This window comes from Siniperca chuatsi, linkage group LG5 (assembly GCF_020085105.1).
Source record: "Siniperca chuatsi isolate FFG_IHB_CAS linkage group LG5, ASM2008510v1, whole genome shotgun sequence".
NCBI lineage: Eukaryota > Metazoa > Chordata > Actinopteri > Centrarchiformes > Sinipercidae > Siniperca > Siniperca chuatsi.
Window position 1 is genome coordinate 29539052 of NC_058046.1, and position 22025 is coordinate 29561076.

Below are 22025 nucleotides of genomic sequence, written 5' to 3' on the forward strand. Positions count from 1 at the left end.
CTCAATGCACTGTATCAAAAAGAAAGAGCCAAATGACTTTGTAAATGTCTCCTCAACTCTCCTCCTTTAGGAAACTTTACTCTGGAGTTTCAGGATGAAGGAGAGCTTGTCTGCACATGGTCCGCTTGGAACGAGCTGCTGCTGGCAATCATTTCGCCCTGCTGCGGCCAAGTTAGCTTTCCAGGACGAGATGGTAAATATGGCAGCGTTTTGCCACCGGGAGGGAGATGGGGGGTGTTCCATGTGGTTTCAAGGCACCATTTGCTTGTGGTGGGAATGGGAAGTAGCAGATCTGCAAGGACTCAGAGATAAGTGAGGCCATCGTAAAGATGAATGGTCCATTTAAGAGCCCTACGGATGGCCACACATCTATCAAGCTAAAGAGAAAGGGCCAATTTTACGTTGGAGCGGTGTGGATATGAGCATTTTATCCTTGTCCTAGAGGAAATGAAGAGCTCATTTGTTGATTGGACCGTCAGCACTTCAGGCCCACTCCCCCCCGAACACACCCAGCCCCTGCCTCGCACCCCTTTCCTTGTCACCAAGCAACTGTTGCGCTCTCGTCACATGGGCCTGGGCTTTCTTGTGGTTTCATCATATGCCGTGATGGAAAACAGAACCACCACCGCATGAAAGATGGAGAGAAGGGGGGGGGCTCCTATAAAATACATGCAGATCTACAAATAGAAAAAGTCCGGGAAAGGGAAGAGGAAGACTCGCCCTTGACCAAGCCCTGCGCTCACAGAATACTGCACCACCCCGGCAACGAGAGAGGAAAAAAAGAAAAACAGCAGAGGATCGCTGAGAAAGAGCTAATCGCCCTGTTATTATATTTGTTGGGATTTGTGGCTAATGACTTCCACATTGCAACTTCAAATGCACTTGATGCTCCGAGAAAAGAAGGGGGGAAGAGAGAGAGAGAAAAGAGTATGGGGCTTTGGTCATGTGATCTCAAGAACACAAACAAACAAGCTTACAAACAAATGATTTCTCTGAAATGTGTTGCCAGGTCACACAAGAGCACTTATTTGTTGTGTTTTCTACGAGGGATGAAAAGCAGAGATAATTACAGACGACTGCTTCCTCACAGAGGGCTGACATAAAGAGCTTCCTTCCATCTTTATTATATGCTTCAAGGGACAGCAAAACCGGCTTAGTGCATGAGCAATATTTCCACTATAATAAAATTACACAGAATGAGTCTATGATAGAAACATGCATTTACAGTATTATGCACAAAAAACTCATTTGTACAGGCACTAACACGACCAAAAACTGCAGGCTGCACACTGAGTACATATTAGGTTTTAGAGACCTTCCAAAGTCTACAAACAACGGTGACAGAAATGGCAGATTATTAATACATGAGTTGCAACAATATGTTTCACCTTTACTGTGTCCTGGTAGCCATTACTGTTGTGGGGCTCATTAATGTCAGTGTAGTAAGAACAGAGGCCAGGGACAGGCCAAACCAGGCCAGATGTAGCGGGTTACAGATTTCTTTTCTGGGGGGACGCAGCTGGCTGCAACACAAGTCTGGTTCCCCTTTTCCCCAGCAGCATCTATTTCCACATCAAAACCACATCAGACTGCTTCACATTTATTATCCAGGTTTCACAGATAGTCACAGATTCAGTGAGGCCCTTTTAATGAAGTCCGGTGTTACCGAGGAGAAGTCAGTGATCTCTCAGAGGGGCGGGAGGGACTCTGCAGTTAATGGACCACACCTCGCCTCCCTGCTTCTCTGATCTTTCCTCTCCTGTAAGAGGTTTTTTAAAAGACCCATCATGCGAAAATGTCAATGAAAGTGCAAAAAACTCCTCCCAAGTGATGAGAACAGATGCCTCTAAATAGTTAAATCTGCAGACAATGACTTCTCAATGGGATTTTACAGTCCTTCTTTTCATTTCATGCTTTTGTCATAGGTTGTAGCCCCAGATAACCAGGCCATAAACCAAGACCTCATTCGGTCCCAAAATAGCCTTCATCACCACCATTCTTCCTGCAAAAACCCTCCACTGCACCACCTCCTGAGTTCACTACCACAGTAGCCACAGACCCACAGGACTCCCTGCCAAAGTCGCTGTGTAGCACCTATAAAACATGGCCCCATCTCTTTCTAGAGCGGCCTCTATTATTTAGCTCCGTAATGGAAAGAGTCTAATCTGTTGGAGCCAGTGGTGGACTGAACGCAGTGCCAAAAAACCCTCTGTTTGAAGTTGCTTGTCGCAAAAACAGGACTCTTGAAAGTTTTTTTTGCCACAAGCTCTCTGGCCCTTAAGTGTTATGTCTTGAGCAATTTTGAAAAATCAATTAGCAGACATACCAAAGCAGATAAAATATCCACCTTGTAGGACTTTCCAGCCGGGATGATATCTGACAAAACACAGCACAGATGGATCAAGGGTAGTTTTGACTCTGAGTGGACAAGGATGGAACGAGGTGGGACGATTTTGAGTTTTGCTTGGCAGACGTTCAGGGAGTGACTGATGGGCTGCAGACTCTGACAATGACGTAAAGGACTTTCAGGGGCTTGCTGAAACCCTGGGGAAAAAATCCGCTGGCAAAATGTCAACATCAGGGACCCGCCAGCCACCCTGACATGAGGGCGGATGAGGTGTCGCGTTCAATTACCTTCCTCTGGCACCTCCTTACTGTTTCCTCAAGTCATAATCAACATCTGCCAAAAAAGAGGCCCTATTTCCAAACATGATTAAAAGCTTCTTCACCTCCAACGCTGTCCTTGTTTTCCATAATTTCTCACACACTAACACACGCACACACACATCCACACAATCACACACCTCTCCATACAAGAAGAAGACAGGGGTTACAGGGTTAAACAAATAGAAGGGAAATCTACCGCATACTCAACACATGCCACTGAACCTGCCCTAAAACAACTCTGACACCAGAGTAAACAAAACTTGTGCAGCCAGGAGAAAGCAGGGACTTTAAGTGAGGGCAGGACAGGGAAGCAGAGATGGGCTGAGGGTGTTCGGTTCAGAGTTTTCAAAGGTGAACAATTAGTGCATCTGGGATCGATCTATCCTAAATTAAACCAAACTGCAAATTAGAGCAGAGCATTGAGACTGAAGGACAGATTGTGAAAGACAGCGCGATGGCAGGGGAAGCAAAATTAAACAAAAAAGAAAGAAGAGAAGAAAACAGAGAGGCAAACACAGAGTGAGTCAGGGTGGGACAAAGACCGTTTTTATGATCCCACAGATTGTTAACCCAGGCTCTAATTTTCTCCTTCTTGTGCATAGCACCAATGAAGTGAACACTGGGTTTATTTCACATTTCCCCGTGTTATAGACAAGGCTGACAAAAACCAGGCTTGTAAAATTAACAGCAAACACAAAGTTAGCGTCTCCAACGCCAGGGGTCTGAGTTTGAAGGTACAAATCTCATTCCAGAGGAGCTCTGTGGCACAGCTGCGTGCTGGGGCCCTTCACCAGCAAACAAACAACCGATGCAGGGCTTAACAGAGAGAAAATATGTCTTGCTAATGCGTGTCCTCTGTGAAGAAAATCACACATCCCCATATGGGTTCCCTATCGCATGCAGCCTTTGATAACCAGAGGATCTATGGCTTGTGATACAAGTCATGATGGCTCACTGTTGCTAATGGCCGTACGTGTCTCGCATGGGGGTGTTTTAAGCTTGCTCTCTTCTTTTTTTTGTTTTGCCTGTAAATGGATGGTAAAATGATCTCTCAGTCAGCTTGCACTGTCAGATGCCCTGATAAACATATGCAGTGACAAAACGCGCATTAATCTGCACTCCTACCCACATCATTCCAGCTCTTTTTTTCTCCTTCTGCCCCCTCATACCCATACTCCCCCCCTCCCACCCCCCGATGCACTTACAGTAAGAATGAAAGGGAGCAATTTTCATCAGTAGAGCAGCCGCAGTATTTTAAGATGGATCCGATGTGGAGGGAAGGGAGGTCACACACACTCGCACACACACATAAACATGCACACAGGCTCCTTTGTTCCCGCGGTGGTAGGGCCAGTGTCATTGTGGGTGATGCCATTCTCACCCACTCATCACAGTATTGTAGATATCACCCACAAAGTGTATGTGTGAGCTTACGTTTGTGTGTGTGTGTGTGTGTTTGAGTGCATATGTCTGTCAATTCCCTAACTCCTCTCCTCACAAAGGGCCAGACTCTCAAAGGCAGTAATCGATTTGCGGTAACATTATGTAAGCTGTGCGGCCAGCATGGCTTCGGCTCGCCTCCAGTCCGCTCTCACGTAGAATGTTTTCCGCGTTTTCCGTTGCTCCAACGATAATATTTTGATCCATACACAGTGATGGACCTCAGATCAGTTTGTAGGCCCCTTACCCTGTACATTAAGCCACTTCAAGCTATAACATGAAAGCCAGATAGCAGCTCAAAGAAAGGTGACCCATGAAAGAAAAAGAGAAAGGTTGTCGCTAACCACACCTGTTTTCATTCGTCCTGTCTGTGCTCAGGTTAGCTCGTATCTAAGGAATGTAAATTATATGTGGTTTGGTTTGTGCTGTCGCAGGGGATTGAATGCAACCATTACAGACACCCCCCCCCCCCACGCACACACACACACACACCACACCACCTCCTCTGTCTCTTCTTTCTCTCTTAGAGGTCCTGTGTGATTACAGGGTCCAGAGAAAAAGAGGTCTAACTTGGATAAATAAAGGTCTTGAGTCGAGGGGAGGGAGCGATGTGACCTGCTAATGCAAAAATAACAACAACAAAAAAAAAACACTGCTGCACCAGATCAAAAGCTTGGCTCTTTTTCCTGTTTATTCTTAACAGACATCGTTATTAAAACAGAATGATGCCTCGCCTTTTTTTAAAGTGAATCATAACAAGACTCGAGGCAAGAGAAGCTGAAGCCATTGTGTACAGCAGCAGAAGAGATTTAAAAGATGTGATAATCAAAGTATTTTTGCAGATGGCAGTTATTTGTTCGGTTTTGAGGATATGAACATCATGTTCAATTCTTCGCTTTAGTAGCTGATGAGGGTGCAGGTGTTGCTGAAAATCTTTTTAGAGGAAATTTCAAACACCAATTAAATAGAGGACTGTTGTCATCAAAAATTGTTTCACTTTTTGTCCCTTGAGTTAAGAAAGTTTATAAGCCCCTGACGTTTTTATCTCAACTGTGCCTTGTGTTTACTGTGGTTCAGAGCTGCCCTAACAAGTATTTAATAATTTATTCTGCCAATTATTTCCTAAATTAAATGATTAATTGTTCGGTCTATAAAATGTCAGAACATAGTGAAAAATGTGAAAAACCATAAATTCTTTAAATCCAAAATATATATTAATATATAGTTATATTCAGTTTACAATAGAGGTACAACAGAATCAGTATCGGGGCCAATCCAGGCATATTTGAATTGATCTGTGATTAACAGTTTTGAACCAGGACCTGGATGATTAAGAAGCTTATAGCTGTTATTTCAATGTGTCAGATACATATTTAATCAACATTAAATATGGGCCGATCGGGACATCCCTAGTTTACACTGATATAAAACCGAGAAAAGCAGAAAATACTCATGTTGGAGAAGCTGCAACCTAGACAAATTTGACATTTTTGCTTTAGAAAATAAACGATTAATTGATTATCATCATAGTTGCTGATTCATTTTCTATCAATCTATTCTATCGATTAATCAACTAATCGTCTCAGGTCTACTGTGGGTCTATGATTTATTGCCGTGTGAACTGACAAAACTAGAAAAATCAAAAATAAATAAAGACCTCATCCAATCTGTCAATCTGTCTGGATATTCTCTAGAATCCGACCACCGAGGGCCAAGTGTCACGTCAGCCTGGGAACCTTGAGCTTTATAGGCAGCTTTGAAGCCCCTTTTCAGAAATGGAACAACATGGTTACTGGAAATTGGGCTTAAGTTGATCAAATGTCTGAGTGAGGCTTAGAGCCATGTGCTGTGATTAAATGTAACTAAAGCAGACCAATGGCGGATTTCATTCAACCCCCTCGGACATTGGGGGTAGACCGAAAGACCAGTAATGGATGTAGATTGAATACTGAGGTTTAATCAACATTTACTTCTTGCTTGCGGTGGTGGATGAACAGACCCAATGTGTGGAGCACAAACACGCTCCCATCTGCATCCAATGAATCTCCAGCGTGCTCGTTTGGAGAGAGTGGCAAAAACATCAAACACATTTGTTTTGTCTATCTCTGTAAACTACAGATGGAGGCATTGGCCTGTTCCCTCAGCATTCCCTGGCATGTTTATGATTTTTTTTACACTTTAAATCCATGTACATTGTGGAGAAAATCTCTTTTGCGTCAAGACATTTTGCCTTAATCTCTCGCTACACTGAATCGCCTTATGCCTCTTGTTGGCTTTAGAACAATCCGTGATCATTATCACCAAAGTGCACATTCATCTCATTTTGTGGATTGTACTCTATTATTTCCTAACGTGTCTAAATCTTTCTTTTATTTTTAAGTATCTTGCCTGAGTGACCTGATCAGAACATGAAGAGAGCACACATTTCCACTGTATCAAATCACAAAAGGTTGTCAGATACACCGCAACAGAGTGCACTTCCAAGGACACAATAACAACAGCACAATAGGCTGCTGCAGAGGGGACCACAGCGCTCAACATTCAGACCCCTTTTAACCAGCCATGTCTCCAGTTCCTGATCTTGATTGTGAAAGCGATCCTTTTTCACTGTGGTTTGTGCGGCTGTGGGAAGAGCAGCAGTACTGGGAACCAGATGGCTCTGGTAAAAGACAGGGGGCACCCCACTGGCCTCCCTGAGAAGGGGATCCATTACGGAGTATCTATTGAGGGCCAGCAGATTCTGTTTCATGGCATCGGCCGAGTGTGACCACCCCTCGGTTGGCGTTGGTCGCAGGCTGGTGCCACGTAGGCTGCTGCAGACCCAGCCCTTTTTGTGTTCACCTCGGGGAGCTGTATTCACCTACGATGGAGGACAGACAACTAAATCAGGGCCTCTTGGCGACTTAGGTTTCACCCCTTTTGAGTTCAAGCCTCTTTCAAAGGGCCTTGCATTGCAATGGGATATCACTGGCTCCACAGCGTGAGGGACAATGGTTGTTTGTGAAAACGGTCGACTGAGATGTTCCCGTGCATTTCTAAAGTAGGGTCCATGAACTGTTTAAGCCCAGTTAACTATCGCCGAGGTATTGCAGCTCGAGTTAATGGACGTTTATTTCTATATTCTTTCAAAAACAACCACACTGAAACATGTTGTCCAACCCCTGTGCGCTCTCTGATCCGCTGCACATTTCCCTGTCACGGCTTCTTAGCTCTGCCCGCTACTGGCTTTGTTCCTTGTTTGCTGTCCACTTAGCTATGTCTGCTCCCTTCACTTGTCCAAATGTTTGCTCTGTCCACTTAGCCATGTCCACTTGCTTGGTCTTGTCAAATCAGTGCTGTCGGTGGGCGTTTCCTGCAAAGAGGAAAGGCGACAATTTGCCTCTTTGGCCACAAACTGCTGCAGCTGGACACTAACCAGACCCCGGGGCTCAGCAGCGAAATTACTCTCCATTTATTTAAAGTGGTTGCCATTACTCTACCGCAGTAGAGCACAGACCTCAGTGGCCCTGGCCCAACCATAACTGCAGTATAAAAAGAACAAGGTTCGCTGGACAGGTCATGTCTCACACAGTAGCAATTCAATATCCTCCCGTTATGTTCTTGGTTACGCTTCTCAAAACTCAGAATTGCATGTGACACCACAAAAATACATGGTTGCTTTGAAACTCAGCCTGGGAGATTTTTGCAAAAACACCCAACCAATCACTGGCGAAAAGTTTGGAACATGTTGCATGTTTGAATCAAAGAAAGAATAACAGCTAATTAACCTTAATCATACTTTGTCGAAAGCTTTATTAATAGTATGTTCAAAAAGAGAAATACGGAGACCGGAAGCCAGAATGGTTTTGGGCTTGTACCAAAACAAATCAAACCTCAAAGTCTAATCGTTTTTTCCTGTCCACCTTGAAATGCAGAAACAATACAACAGCCAAAGCTGCACTTCCTTTTATCAACACGCCCTGAGCTGATAGCACATGTTGATTTCACGTCAGTATATAAATCAAGCGCTGAGGAAGAAAGTTATATTTTGTGTACTGTTTTCATGCATCAGCCCATCGACCATCTCCCTGGGGCCTTAAAACCTCCTTTAAAATTCCATTCTCTGTGAATTAAATTGAGTTTTGATAATGAAAACAACTGTTCGTTTGAGAGTTAATAGAATTCATAGACGAACATAAGGCTCTATGGTATTTCATTACTGTTCTCTGACTATTTGATTTAAACCCTCGCCCTGGAGTGTGTTCCAGCTGATGGGCTCTGACTACTGCGGAGAGCATCAGCAAAGCTGGGAGAGAATGTCATTCGGCATTGACTGGAGTGGTTCTCCTCATGCATACGCAAATGTCAAGGTACACGAAGAGGCCAGGGAACACAGCTCATGCATAATAGTATTAAAATGCGCAAAGGAGGGAAAGGGAAGACAGAGGTGAATCGGTTACAAGAGAGGGAGATAGAAAACTTGGAGAACAATCCAGATAGTTTGAGATGAAGAGAGTTGTGAAAGAATAAGTAAGGATGCTAAATTGTTTTAAAGAGCTCCATCCAAAAACAACATGTCACAGCTCATTCAGAAAAATACTCTGACTAGTCTTGACTGACCTTTGAGCAACAAAACCTCACAAACCACTATTCTGGCCACATTCGTGCACTCTCCCACCTAAACATTGTTTATTTCTTTCAAGCCTGACAGTTATGTACAGCCGGCAGCGGCTTGACAGTTTAATTTCATGTTGTCTCACAGGACCGCCTCCGTGGATCAGGGACCAGAGTTACACACAACAACCTCACTCCACTTTGTTTGGGGACGCCTCTTTCTCCCGCCGCTCTGTGCTTTACATGACTATCGCACCCGTCATGCCTCGTCGCCTCTGAGGGGGGCTACCCATGCACCACCACCACCATCATAGATCCTGAAGCTGGAACTGGCCTGGCTGCTTTGCATGCTGGGTTGACGACCGACTCGCTGAGCAGGTGGTGATTTGCACAAGGTGAGTGAAAAATTAAAGAGTTGCATTCAGCGGTAGTTCAAAAAGAGAAATGGAGAGAGCGGGGAACGACACAGAGAGAGATACTTTGATAAAAACAAATGTAAGCCTTTGAACACAACAGGACGAGAATCACAGTGGCATGATAATAAGCATGATTGTGTTTATAATAACTAGGTCTGTTTCTCCATCTTAGTGGTTGGTGGTTTTATGGGCGGTCCAATCCCTTGGCATGGAAGAACAAGGGCGTTGCCCGCAACTTGACCTTCGCAGGGCACCACCCAGAGGTCAACAGGAAGTAAATGGGCAGCAGCTTGACACAGAAGCACACATTTCTGACCTACAGGTTTTTTTTCTCTTCTTCGGTTACCAACTGCGTGCCACATTCAACTTACTTTCGGCCAAGTAAATGAGGGAATTCTTCAAAACTTTGGCCTGTCTTCACAAGTCAAGACATGCTGAGTATCATGAGTGTTGGGATATGCAAAAAGGAAAATGCTCTGCTCTATTTTATTCCATTTCAGACTCTGTACCCTCTGTGTCTGGCTTCTCAATGAGTGCAACTCTCTCCTCATCTATCACTGCTAGGTCGCTGTTGTGAGCTGGTGTTCCTGTCACTGGAGCACTAGATGTGGAGGTTTGTATAATGAGCCATGGCTTAGTTTTTAATCTACCTTATAGTCAATAAAGTACCATACAAGTGTACAACAATATTGGGTGATGCTCAGAGGAAGCGCCTCTTCCTAGCCTGTTATTACTCCTACACTTGAACCTTGTAGCGTACGTTTTTGTGGAGGGAGCATTTTATGTGATATTTAGAGGAAGGCTGTAGCAAAAAAAAAAAATGGAATAATCTGTTGATTATTTTTCAGATTTTACAACAGTCCTAAACCCAAACATATTCAATTTACAATTATGGAAAACAGAGGAAAGCAGCAGATAAGCTGGAACCAGCAAATGTTTAGCATTTTTGCTTGATAAAATAATTACTAAATTATCAAACTTATAACTAACTAATTTTCTGACAATCAACTGTCTCAGAACCCCTATTTTGACTACACTTTAAAATAATTGAATCTCACATTTCTGCAATTTTCATTCGGGTAGCACTGCTCATGTGTTACTCCCTCAGCAAGGACAGCTAAGAGCAGCATAGCATTTTAGCATCTCTGTCTGTCTGTTGTCGGTCACCTGACAGTCCCAGTGTCATTTGAAGTCGATATGCGTAGTTAGTTTTTGTTGGTGTGTTTTGTTGTCTTGATAAACTTAACCTCTTGGGGCATTCCATTGGAGATTCATGAGGGCTCCATATAGGCTGGTGTGGAGCTGATTATGCATGGACACAACACAAAGAGGAGACATACTGAGTGAGCCTGTGTGCAACCTCCAGGATATTTAAAGGAGTATAAAGTTTTACAGAGTGTACAAAAGTTTTAGGGAGATCAGCCCATTTGTCAACTTACTCATGTTTCCAATAAGTGATGAGAAAATAGGCAGTAAAAGCAACCATGTGTCCCCAGTGGATTGTTCTGTCCTGTGATTGATGCCGACACTTTTGCATGCCCTTGAGTGAAAGGCAAGGGACTCCCATTATCTCCAAAGTCAGAAAAGGAAAACGACAGCTACAAAACTGATGTTTCCTCTTACCCAGACAGTAATCTCTTCATCCAGATAGTTTTAATGTGAAATGCTGAGGAATGAAGATACTGGCCAAAGCTCCATCCAGTACAATGGGGATAAATGTCACATGGCATGAGGCACTCAAAGGGCCAAAAATCTACATTTGAAAAATCTCAGCAGAAGCTTTTCTTTCTAAATAAAATGACTCATGACCTCAAACTAGTCAACATCTTGTTGTTTTTCTCTTCACGCTCAGTGTAGATCACACTAATCACAAAAAGCCCTTGGAATTATTGAGATTAACCATTTAATTTAATTTGGTTTTGAGGGCTGTTTTTGTCAGTTTGTGCACTACAATACTATTGATCACATGGTATTGGGTGGGGGTGGGGGTGGGGGGCTATAAATAAATATATATAAAACATATAAAACAGTGACTAGCTACCTATAAATTATAAGCTAATGTCTAGGAGTCTGGCAGTCTGGCAGTTAAGTAAAAAACTAATAGATATACAAAATATAATATACAGTAAAGATAAGGCATTGATTTTACATATTATGGACTACTTTGCCTGCTTTCAGAGACGTGGACTCTGAGAAACTGGAAAGGTAAAATTGTGCAGGGGATAAACACGTTGTTCACTTATAGTTCTAATTACAGACATGCCCACATTAGCAATATTTTTTACATTTATTCCTCTACAAGCCACCTGAAAAAAAATGTATCACATGTTTAACTTTCTAACACTATGACATTACTAAAATGCCAGCAGCACTCAACACAGTGTATGCTAAAGTGAGAAGCAAAACTATCTACTGCAGGCAAATAGATGATTTTTATGTACAAAAGAATATGTAAATGACAAAACAATCTTGCATCAGTATTAACTGATTATGGCCACTGGGGGCAGTGGAACAAGCTGCAAACACAACAGTACATTAACATTAACACCTTGTAAAGATGCTATGGTAATGTCGTTAGCAAAAAGGGTCCTATTTACACATCCAGCAGAAACAGAGCAACATTAGCATTCATTTGGAGTCGTGTTTATCACCACCTGACAAATGTAAGCCCAATATTCACTCTTTTGTTAGCTCTGGTTTGGTCTCCACCAACTCCTGAGGGAAATATTTTGCTCATAAGCAGCTAAATACTTCACTGTGCTCCCCAGCTAGTTGCTAACTTTGTCTTCTGTTTGGTGATAAGCAGTTAGCATACAGTTGGTTTTTAGAGCTTTTTGTTGGAAACAGCTGCCTGCTGTGGTAGAAACAATGCTGATGGGACACTGGGAGTGAACCACCACAGTTCAGTTTTGGGCCATAAAAACCAAAACAACAAGCTGTAAGATGCGAAAACGGTATGTAGCGCTAAGGAGAACTACGAATCGGGTGATGATTTTCATTGACTTTGTTACTACGAGCGAATCCGGAGAGTTTATCTAAAGGTCCATTTACTACCCTTTTTCCGGAGTTCTTTACCGCATTTCACCTTCTTCATCAGCATATGAACCTTTGTGTTTAATATATGAATGCTTTTTTAAAATAAGGCTGATTTTTGTTTACAAACGCTTTCCTTGTTATGTTCACTCAAAAGAGGTGATTGGTCACCCACATGTACTTTTAAATTACTTTTTAATTAGAAAATCAAATCCTAAATTAAACCTAACTCTAAATCCTGAGCCTAAATTCAACATAAATCTAAACCCAGGAAGAAGTGAGAACCAAAGTTAACCTATGCAAAAAAGTTTAAAACTCCCACTGGTTTTTACACATGGTCACATCCTTGATCATGAACACAGTTACTTAGACATGTAGATCAGCACACACACACACACACACACACACAGTACAGTACAGCAATCTACCCCAGTGGTTTGTCTGAACTTGTGTCTGCAGCACAGAAGCTCACCAGGGAGGAGAGGTTTCCATCTCCATCTCTGAACCGGAAAAGCGGGGGGGACCACACATCCCACATCTGAGACCCAGACCCCATGCAACCTCTTCCCATAATGCCCTCTGACACTCCCCACACTGAGCACAGAGGGTTTACCCACACACCAAAAGCCCTTATGTTAAACTTTTTAAGAACCCGCTGTCTCTCCTCAAACCGACGCTCCATCGCGATCACCTCTGCCAACACAAGCTCGTGTTCCTTCAGCTGAAGATGGTCTGTTATTATCTTCCAAGGCAGACGATTCAGAATCTCTCTCTCTCTCACACACACACACACTTACAAAGATCCCTCTGTCTCAGGGGTTACAAAGGTGGGGAAGGTTTACATGAGAGGAGGGGCATCTGACAGAGGATGTGAGACCTCTTGGTTTGACACTTCACGTGGCCCCTTAAAAATCACGAGCAGGAACGTTGAAAGTTTATAGAGGCTCCAGATGGCCACAGTTGCCTCACATTTGAACTTTACTCAAAAAAATGTGGTGCTTAAATTATTGGCTGATTAACTGATTAGTCAAGTGACATAAACCTAATCATCAGTTTTAAAAGGAAAAATGTCAAACATTTGTCGTTTTCAGCTTCCTAAATGTGACAATTTGCTGCAATTTTACATTGAATATCTTTGGGTTTTAGACTGATGGATGGAATAAGCAAGCTATTTGAAGACGTTACCTCGGGCTGTGGACAGCTGTCATGGCCATTTTTCACTATTTTCGGACATTTTGTAGACTTACTGACTTATCATAAAAATAATTAACAGAATCAACTTTAAACCTCAGTTTTTAATCCAACATGGACAAGAAATCCATAAAGTGTTCAGAACAAATATGAAAATATTAACATCTACAATTCCATGACAACTGGGCAAACTCCATCTTCTGACAAAGTTGGTCATGTGACATGATCAAAAGCTCCAGAAGACCGTCTAAATGGCCCTTGTGGAGGGATTGTTTTCTCAACTGCGCTTTCCAAGGTCAAGAATGAACTTTGAACCTCAACAGATTAGTAACTAATAATAAAAACAATTGTTAGTTGTAGCTCTACACACGTTGGTAGGTAGAGAAGCAGAAATACGCACACAAAAATACACAATAATCCTGGACTTGCATACATGGAAATGTTGAAAAGCATCTGGCATCCTTTCCCCTGCTTTTCACAAACAGGTGAGCATATACACAGACAAACACACACAGTCACAGTATCAATCACACGTGAACCTAGTGAACACAGAACTGTTGCCAGATTCAAAAACTACAATCCAAGCCTCTGTGTGAGCTACTGTTCAGGAGCCTGTGCAGCGTTTTAAACCACACTCCGGCCACCTCGACTCGCCTACTGCGCCGCACAGCGATGCCCAGTTCCGTCTGCGGCCGAGTGCAATGAATCTGACAGAGTCCAGGCCAACGTCATGCCCTGCTGGACGGCGATCAGACGGGAAGCAGGAAAGAGAGCAAGCTGCCAGATGAAACAGAGGGTTGCCAGTTTACGCAGCAGCTTATATGCATGTCAGGCTACAAAGAGAAATCACAACACATGCTGTCATTCATCCCCTCATCACTCTATTTGGTGCCTACAATGCTTCACGGAAGAAAGAAGAGTGCCAGTGTTGAATGAGAGCAAAAAGCTTAAAAATCTCCAGTTTGGTCTGGAAATAATCGAGCTGATTCACCTGCGGCAAGTTAGTTTGATAAGATACCCCACTGCGCAGAAATCAGCCTCTGCACGTCTTCCCAGTGTAGCCATACAGGTTATTTCATGCATGTCTAGTTGAGTAGAGACTGGGCAAAGCCGGCAGATGAAAAGAAAGCCCATAAGGCACCTCTCACCTCCTCCGATCAGTCCAAGATTCAGTTGGTTGAGCACAGCCTGTTATTAACCTGATGTTTTCTTCATCGGGCCTTATTTCTGACGGCCCTGTCTTCTGTGATCATGTAATGAGAGCGCATTCCATATTGCTAAAATGTCACAGCCTGCCCTTTTCAAGCCTCAGCTCGACACAACCAAAGCTAACTGTTTTCCTTCAAATGTAATAGAAAGAAAGTCCGCGATACACAGGTTGTGACTCCACTCATGTTGCTGTTGTTGGAGATCTTGCTGTTATTCATGACTGCGAAAAGTGGAATCAGTTAGATCAATTGTAGTCGACCTTTTTGCCTTGTGAACCTCTAAATCAAAGCAATGCTTTCTTAAAATGCCTTGTCACAGGTTCAGTTCAATATATTTTATTTATATAGCGCCAATTCATAACAGAAGTTATCTCATTGCACTTTTCCTATAGAGTAGGTCTAGACCATACGCTTTATAATATTATTTACAGAGACCCAACAAATCCCATATGACTATGGGCTATGCAACAAAATAGTGCTTTTCCCTTTTCAGATTCTTTCATTTGAATAATTACTACAGGCCTGAATAGGTAAAACTATGTAGAATTTCACGAGAAAATCACAAAGACTGGAGAAAGATTCATTCCTACTCTGTTAAAGCAGTACTTCAAGATTTTGGGACATACGTTCACTTGCTTTCTGGCAGAGAGTTAGATGAAAAGATTGATATCACTCTCATATCATTCCATGAAATATGAAGCTACAGTCAGCAGTTTAGCTCATCTTAGCACAAAGACCGGAAACAGGGGGAAACAGCTAGCCTGGCTCTGTCCGAAGGTAACAAAACTACCAGCTCCTCCAAAGCTCACTACATTATATCTCATTTGTTTAATCTGCACAAAAACCAAAGTGTAAAAATGACAAGTCACAGTTTTACAGAGGTTTTGTATCGGAATATTTCTTGGCCTTGAAATTGTCATTTTTACATTTTTTGTACAGATTAAACAAATGCGATATGACATGTTAATTAGTGGGCTTCAGAGTGCGAAAATAAGCTAACCAGCTGCTGGCTGTAGCTTCATATTTAATGGACAGATATGAGAGATAGTGATCTTCTCATCTAACTCTAAAAACTAAACTATAGCTTATAGGTTATCCCTGCATGTACTAACAGGAAAACAGCTTGCTCAACCTGCCACTGAATTTAAAAAGGATCACTATAAAGGTGAGCCACCTTACTGTAACAGCAACACTGGCAGCTTCATGAAAAAGCTGCCTCAACCTCCATTTCAATAAGATGATGCATCATTTATATAAACAAAAGACATACTTGTAGGTGCATGGTGCACTGTGGGAATCTTACCACCACTTTCACCACTGGTCCCCATCGTCAACCTGCCAGTAAGACCGGTCATGGATACCAGGAACATCAAGAACAAAATAATTTCCCCCGCTGATTAACCAGCTTGAGCTTGTTCACGACACCAACACCATCAGCTACATCATTACCGGCTTACAGAGCAACTCAATTATGCCTCATCTTGACAGCTCTGACAGGATTCAGCTTCCACTTGTGTGAAGGGTCTAAGCAGCTGCCAAGTGAGCAGCGGCAGGCCACAGTCAGACAAAACAGCATGTGGGAGTCAGGATGAGTTTCTTTATAAAGCCACTGAGTTCAGGTGGAAGAGAAATCATATACATTAATGATAAGAGTCTGTGGTGACACTCTATACTGGGAGTGTGCTGTATGGGAGAAGATTCTTATATTATAGGTTGTATAAAGGCACTTAGCTGCTCCAACTACAACCAGGTCATGTCATCTCTAACCCTTAGCTACATTTTCACTATTTTTAGGGGTTCAATCCCCGAAGGGGCTGAAACCTTGTTGTTTGGCTGTCTTATTATTATTGTTTGTCTTATGCTGCGGCTCAAATTGCCGTGAGCAGGAATGAGCTAGAAACACGACACTTGGCCAAATAACTGGGAATGATGTGCATGTGCCTCCACAGAAATATGAGCCCAATTGGCCACATGGTTGCACGGTAATTAAGAACCAAAAATGCAATTTTGAACAGGCCACACCCCTCACACCATATGTCCAAATGCATTTCTCACACAAGTCCAGCTCAATGTGCTCTACAAAAAATCCTCTTGGACCACTAAAGTCTGCCTAACTAGATTTTCCGCCATTTTTAAATTTTTTGAAAAACACATTTTTGCCATCTCCTCCTAAACCATAGGTCCAATTGCTACCAAATTGTCGATGGATCATCCTTGGACCGAGCTTATCAAATGTGGTATAAAGCTTGGTGATATCTTTTTTAGTTTTCAAGATATTGACCAATGAACTTCAAAAGGGCTGTGGCTCAGCACATCAATAGACCAAAGTCAACAACTGTTTGTCCAATCATCACAAAACTTCCAGGATATGTCCACATAAGTGCCTGAAACATACCCTGAAGGTTTCATTCAAATCAACCACTAGGGGACGCTACAAGGGCAAACAATGTGTGTGACATACCACGAATAAGAATCAGAAATTGTTTGTCTTCTTCATTCTATTTGTGAAAATCAGAAATGCAAAAAATGGAGATTTCACTGCACATTTGACCAGGTCCAGATCAAAACGGTCTGTGTTGGCTTGAACCCTGGAAATGCTGTTTGCGGCTATATTCTTCTTTGTATATGTGTGTGTATACATCTCAGCGTGCATGTTCATGTCACTGAGCACATGATTAGCCCTCAGTGCATGCGATGCTGCAGTCTACCAGGACAGTGAAAGCACTCTAGTATGGTTGTTTTAGACACTGTCACAAAAGCAACAGCGGCTGTTTTTCTGCAGAGCATTTATAAGCTGCTGCGTGACCTAGCTTTAGCAGTTAGAGGAAAATTCTGCTGTTTTAAGAATTCATATTTGCACATGCCCAGATTTGACCTCATAAAGCCATCACAGACTGGATTTTTCTGACAGAGATGTTCACATTTATAAAATGTATCTGGGTAATGCTAGACCACTAGAATAACATGGGGCATATTTAAGTAGCACACTTATAATATCCACATCAACTAGTTCAGTGCAATTCAGGAGTTATTTTGCAGCTCTGCTTGTTGTATCAGAAAGCTGTTCACCAGTATCCAGAGCATGATGATTTTGCAAACTTAATCTCCTTTGATTGGATTTCTCCTGTTAAACATGAGCACAAAACTGTTCATCTGGAAGGAAGCCCTTATTCTTTGATTCTGAGGGCCTGACATTAAAAATCTGATGTTTTCACTCACATTTAACATATAAGACCATTCTTCTGCTATTGAACTCTATAGGAGCTCCAGACATTTATCAAATAATCTGTGGTTGTAAGAAATATAGACCACCAAACAACTGTAAAAACTGAACTAACAGCTGCGTCTTTACTACAAGTGCAAAAGGGTTTTAGGGTGGATTTTTCCTTTAGGTGTTGTAAGGTTTCACATTCAGTTCCAAATATATAAAGGGCAAACAGAGCGACGAGAGCAGTCATTCTTTGCATTTACAACAAGAGACTGACTTCTTGTAGACACATGAAATTATTGTTTTACTGTACAGTAAATATGGCACAGATGACTTAGAAACTAAACATAAACTTGGCCTTTTTCTCCCCAGTGTTATGAGGGGGAATACCATTGCTTTAAATACTTTGTTAATACATAGGTACACATGGGAGTACTTATGCACTAGCCCAGATGGTGGACCCTCTAATTTGAAATCCAAGGGTATAATTAAGAGACAAAAAAATTAAAAAGGAAAGCACGAGGATTTGCTGCTTCGACATGAAACGCGGCACAAATTACAGCAAGGAGAAGCTTGGTTTGTGTGGTCATCATTATTAGATATTCACATTAAAACAAAATATTCTCGGGGAAGGCTGCTTTGAATGGGGATCCGGCTGTAACTTTGAAGTTCTGCAGATAGACGCAAGCATATCCCTGCGTATTAGTCTGAACTTGATGGCACATTAAATGGATGATATCAGATGACTGAGCTGAGGGTTTTGAGTTCATTTCAGGGGGGAGGTGGTGTTTGTATGGTTCAATTAAAGACACAATAGCCAGTAATGCAGTAAAACAGTAATATTATTATGGACATTAGGAACATCATCAAGATGTTCTTCCATAACCGCTGAAAATGTGAACAATCAAAGAGCCTACAGTGTGGCTGATCACCTTAACGCAGCTGATGCAGAACAGGTAAACACATCAGGACTAAAGGCGCAGGATGTGTTGCAGAGTCGAGTGCGTAAAAGCTGCTGGTTTGTGTTACAAGCCATTAAATCGAAACGTAGCCTACAGAACAACACAACAGGGGTTCCCGATTATTTCTAAGCCTTTTCCAGATTTACATGGGCCACCATTTGGTAGGAGTTTGTCGCGGGGACACTACAGGTCTGAGGGCACCTTTGGATACGGTTTGGACCACAACTGTTTACCATGTAGGTGTGAAGGTAACACTGAAACTGTGGTCTAATCAGACGAGCCACTCGCTCACCTCTCTCTCTCTCGTTTTCAAACTAATCAAATATCAACAAACCCGTTTCCCGTTTTGCTCTGGCTGCCGTCTGTAAACATCCCAATTAAAGACATCATGCAGTTTGGGAAACAGTGCCGTAGTGGGATTCGGACCAAGGCAGTGAACTATGAATGAAGTTACTGCGACTGCAACATGTGACATGTTCGATACCAAATAGGAAAATAACACTATAACATTAAAACTAACGTACTTTCGGGTATGTGTTGTACAATTTCAGATATGATAACAGCTTGTCCGGTGCGCTAAAGAGCAACTTTGGAGACGCTTCCGACAACTAAGATATTTATCGGAATATATCTTCAGAAAAGGCGAGTAGAAAAGTTAGACTTACCGGTGTCGAAATTACTAAAAGCAGCGGAAGAAATAACCCCAGCGAGAAGAAGTGCAGAGGTGACTGTCCGGGAATCCATCGTGTGATTAAAGAGTCTGAACTGGCTCTCAGGTGAAGTGCAGCCTGACGGACAGATGCGCAGGCTGGCGGGCTGCTGGACTGACTGGCTGACTGGCTGGTAGACTGTCCGGGTCTGTGCAGGACTCGCTCTTTGGCCGGCGTTAAAAGTCCCTGAAGTTCAAGGCAGGTCCTACAGTTACTACTACACTGACACCACAAAGACGGGAACAGATAGTAGAAAGCAGGGATCCTATTTCCAACCCATGTGACAGGAAATAGGGGCAATAGATTCAACCTGCAGCGCTGGGGAAGCAGCAGAAAGAAAAGAGGAGGAGGAGGAGGAGGAAGAGGGAGGGTGGCGGGGTTGGAGGGTGGACTCTGTGGTGCAATGAACAGCAGGTTAGTGAAATATAAACTGATTGTCCATCTTCAAAAACTGGATCTAAAGTATATTTCCACAATAATTACCTGCTAATAAGTTTAATATTACAGCAAAACTAAAAAACTAACTACAAAACTAAAATATCACAGAAAATCTATTCCACACTGTAAGCACCAAATGGCCATCATGCATTTGCGATTAGGTCCTTATAGTAATATTATAGGCATAGAAGTGATGCCACAAGAGATCAGAACTGCCATAAAGTATGACAGTTCACCATAAACATGCTATGCAGTACCAGAGGCACACAATAAGTTCCCTTCTGGAATATTATAGGAGTATTGTCTAGGTTTTTATGTTGGGGTCTAAATCTAATTGGGGGTCCATTACGTTAGGAAACCCCTGGGCTAGACATATTCAATACTAAACTGCACACAAAGGCAAGTCAAAGGACCTCAGCAATACATCATTTTAATAGCTACAGTATAGAAAAGGGGGAAAGGGAGTGAGAAGGATTTGCACATGATCCCGGTAGAGCAGTGGTTACAGCATGTAGCCCTGTAGCTTAATACAATGGAGATTCATTAAGATATGGATGAGGCTATAAGGAAATTATTTTACTTATTACTTCGAGATGAAATTCCAGTTTTGTTCCCGCTGCTGGAGCTGTGATCAAAGAAACTTGTGATCACAAAACATTTCTATGTTCTTTTATTTGTCTGCCTATTTGCTAACATTTAATAAATAGAAGCAAAACCTTTGGTGGGAATAAGTGGAAGTCCCTGGGCACAATCTGGGGAAGCAAAGACTTTCTTGGTGTGAGTTGTAGTCCAACCATTTCAGACTGGCAGTCTCATCTTAAGTGTGAAACAGCACCCTCGTGTGTTTCACTGCAAGCATCATGCAACGCAGTGAAGATGTGTCCGAGTAAAAGCAGTCAGTTAGCCTAAAAATAGAAAATCCAGTATGATCTCACCACTCTTGAAGAAAAAAGGCCCAACATTTATTTTGCCAAAACCGACAGGGTTGAGATGGGGAGCACAGGGAAAGTAATCTAGCATGACGTATGCCCTTTTGAGAAATGTAACTGTGTGGCCTTGAGATTCTGGCTGGTCAAAACTGCACTTATATTACAGTGAAAGACAGAGATTGTTTGAGAGAAAGAGAGTTATTATAATTTAACCATACTGACCGTTTACTATGGCTATGACTGAGATGTCTAACCTTTTCTTGAAACTGCACGACAGCTGGACATTATATCTGTTAAATTACAGTGGTGGAAAATAACTAATTACATTTACTTTAGTACAATTTTGAGGTACTTGACTATTTTCATATTCTGCTACTTTATACTTCTTCTCCACTACTTTTCAGGGTGAAATATTGTTCTTTTTACTCCACTACATTTATTTTGCAGTTATAGTTACTTTGCAACTTAAGATTTTACATACAAAACATATAAGTTAGAAAAAATGATACATTTTTATAGATTAAACTACCTATCAGTATATAAAGTAGTTGAGCTCAACCTAGATTAGCTGCAACAATAATATGTTTCTTACACATTTATGCATCTGTAAAGTTGTTATTGTTAATAATCTAATATGTAATATTATAAAACCTCAGAGGAGCCATCCTTTGATACTTAAAGTACATTTGGCTGATAATACCTGTGAGGGGCTGCAACTAACAATTGTTTTCATTATCAATTAATTACAGTTGTGTTCTTGATTAAGTTCCCAGAGCCGATAGTGATGTTTTCATGTGTCTTGTTTTGTCTGATCGACAGTCCAAAACCCAAACAGATTCAGTTTCCTATCATAGAAGACTAAGAAAACCAGAAAATATTCACATTTGAGAAGCTGGAACCAGTGAATTTTTGCCATTTCCGCTTAAAAGCTGCTCAAACAGTTAATGGAATATCAACATTTTTGCAATTAATTTTCTGTTCAATCTGATCAACTAATCAATTAACCGACTAGTCAATGCATCTCTATATTCATGTTCTTTTACTTAAGATTTTGAATGCAGAACTACTTGTAATTGAGAATTTTTACATTGACGTAATGCTACTTTTACTTGAGCAAAGGACCTGAACACTTCTTCCACCACTGTATCCTATAAATAATTATCATTATTATGAGTGTGTGCTCATACAAAGCAGTCTTAGTGTCCTCAAACGGAATAAAAAGTGTCCATA

General features: G+C 41.9%; 1 protein-coding gene across 2 annotated transcripts in view; it reads right to left on the reverse strand.

Annotated features, from left to right (window-relative positions):
• kremen1 (kringle containing transmembrane protein 1) overlaps positions 1-19760 on the reverse strand; it is a 59332-nt gene extending 39572 nt beyond the window's left edge. For both annotated transcript variants that reach the window (XM_044196964.1, XM_044196963.1), the window contains exon 1: positions 19384-19760. In XM_044196964.1, the coding sequence (XP_044052899.1) occupies positions 19384-19462 (79 nt within the window). In that variant the 5' untranslated portion in view covers positions 19463-19760. The remainder of the gene's footprint in view (positions 1-19383) is intronic.
• Positions 19761-22025: the final 2265 nt, after the last annotated feature.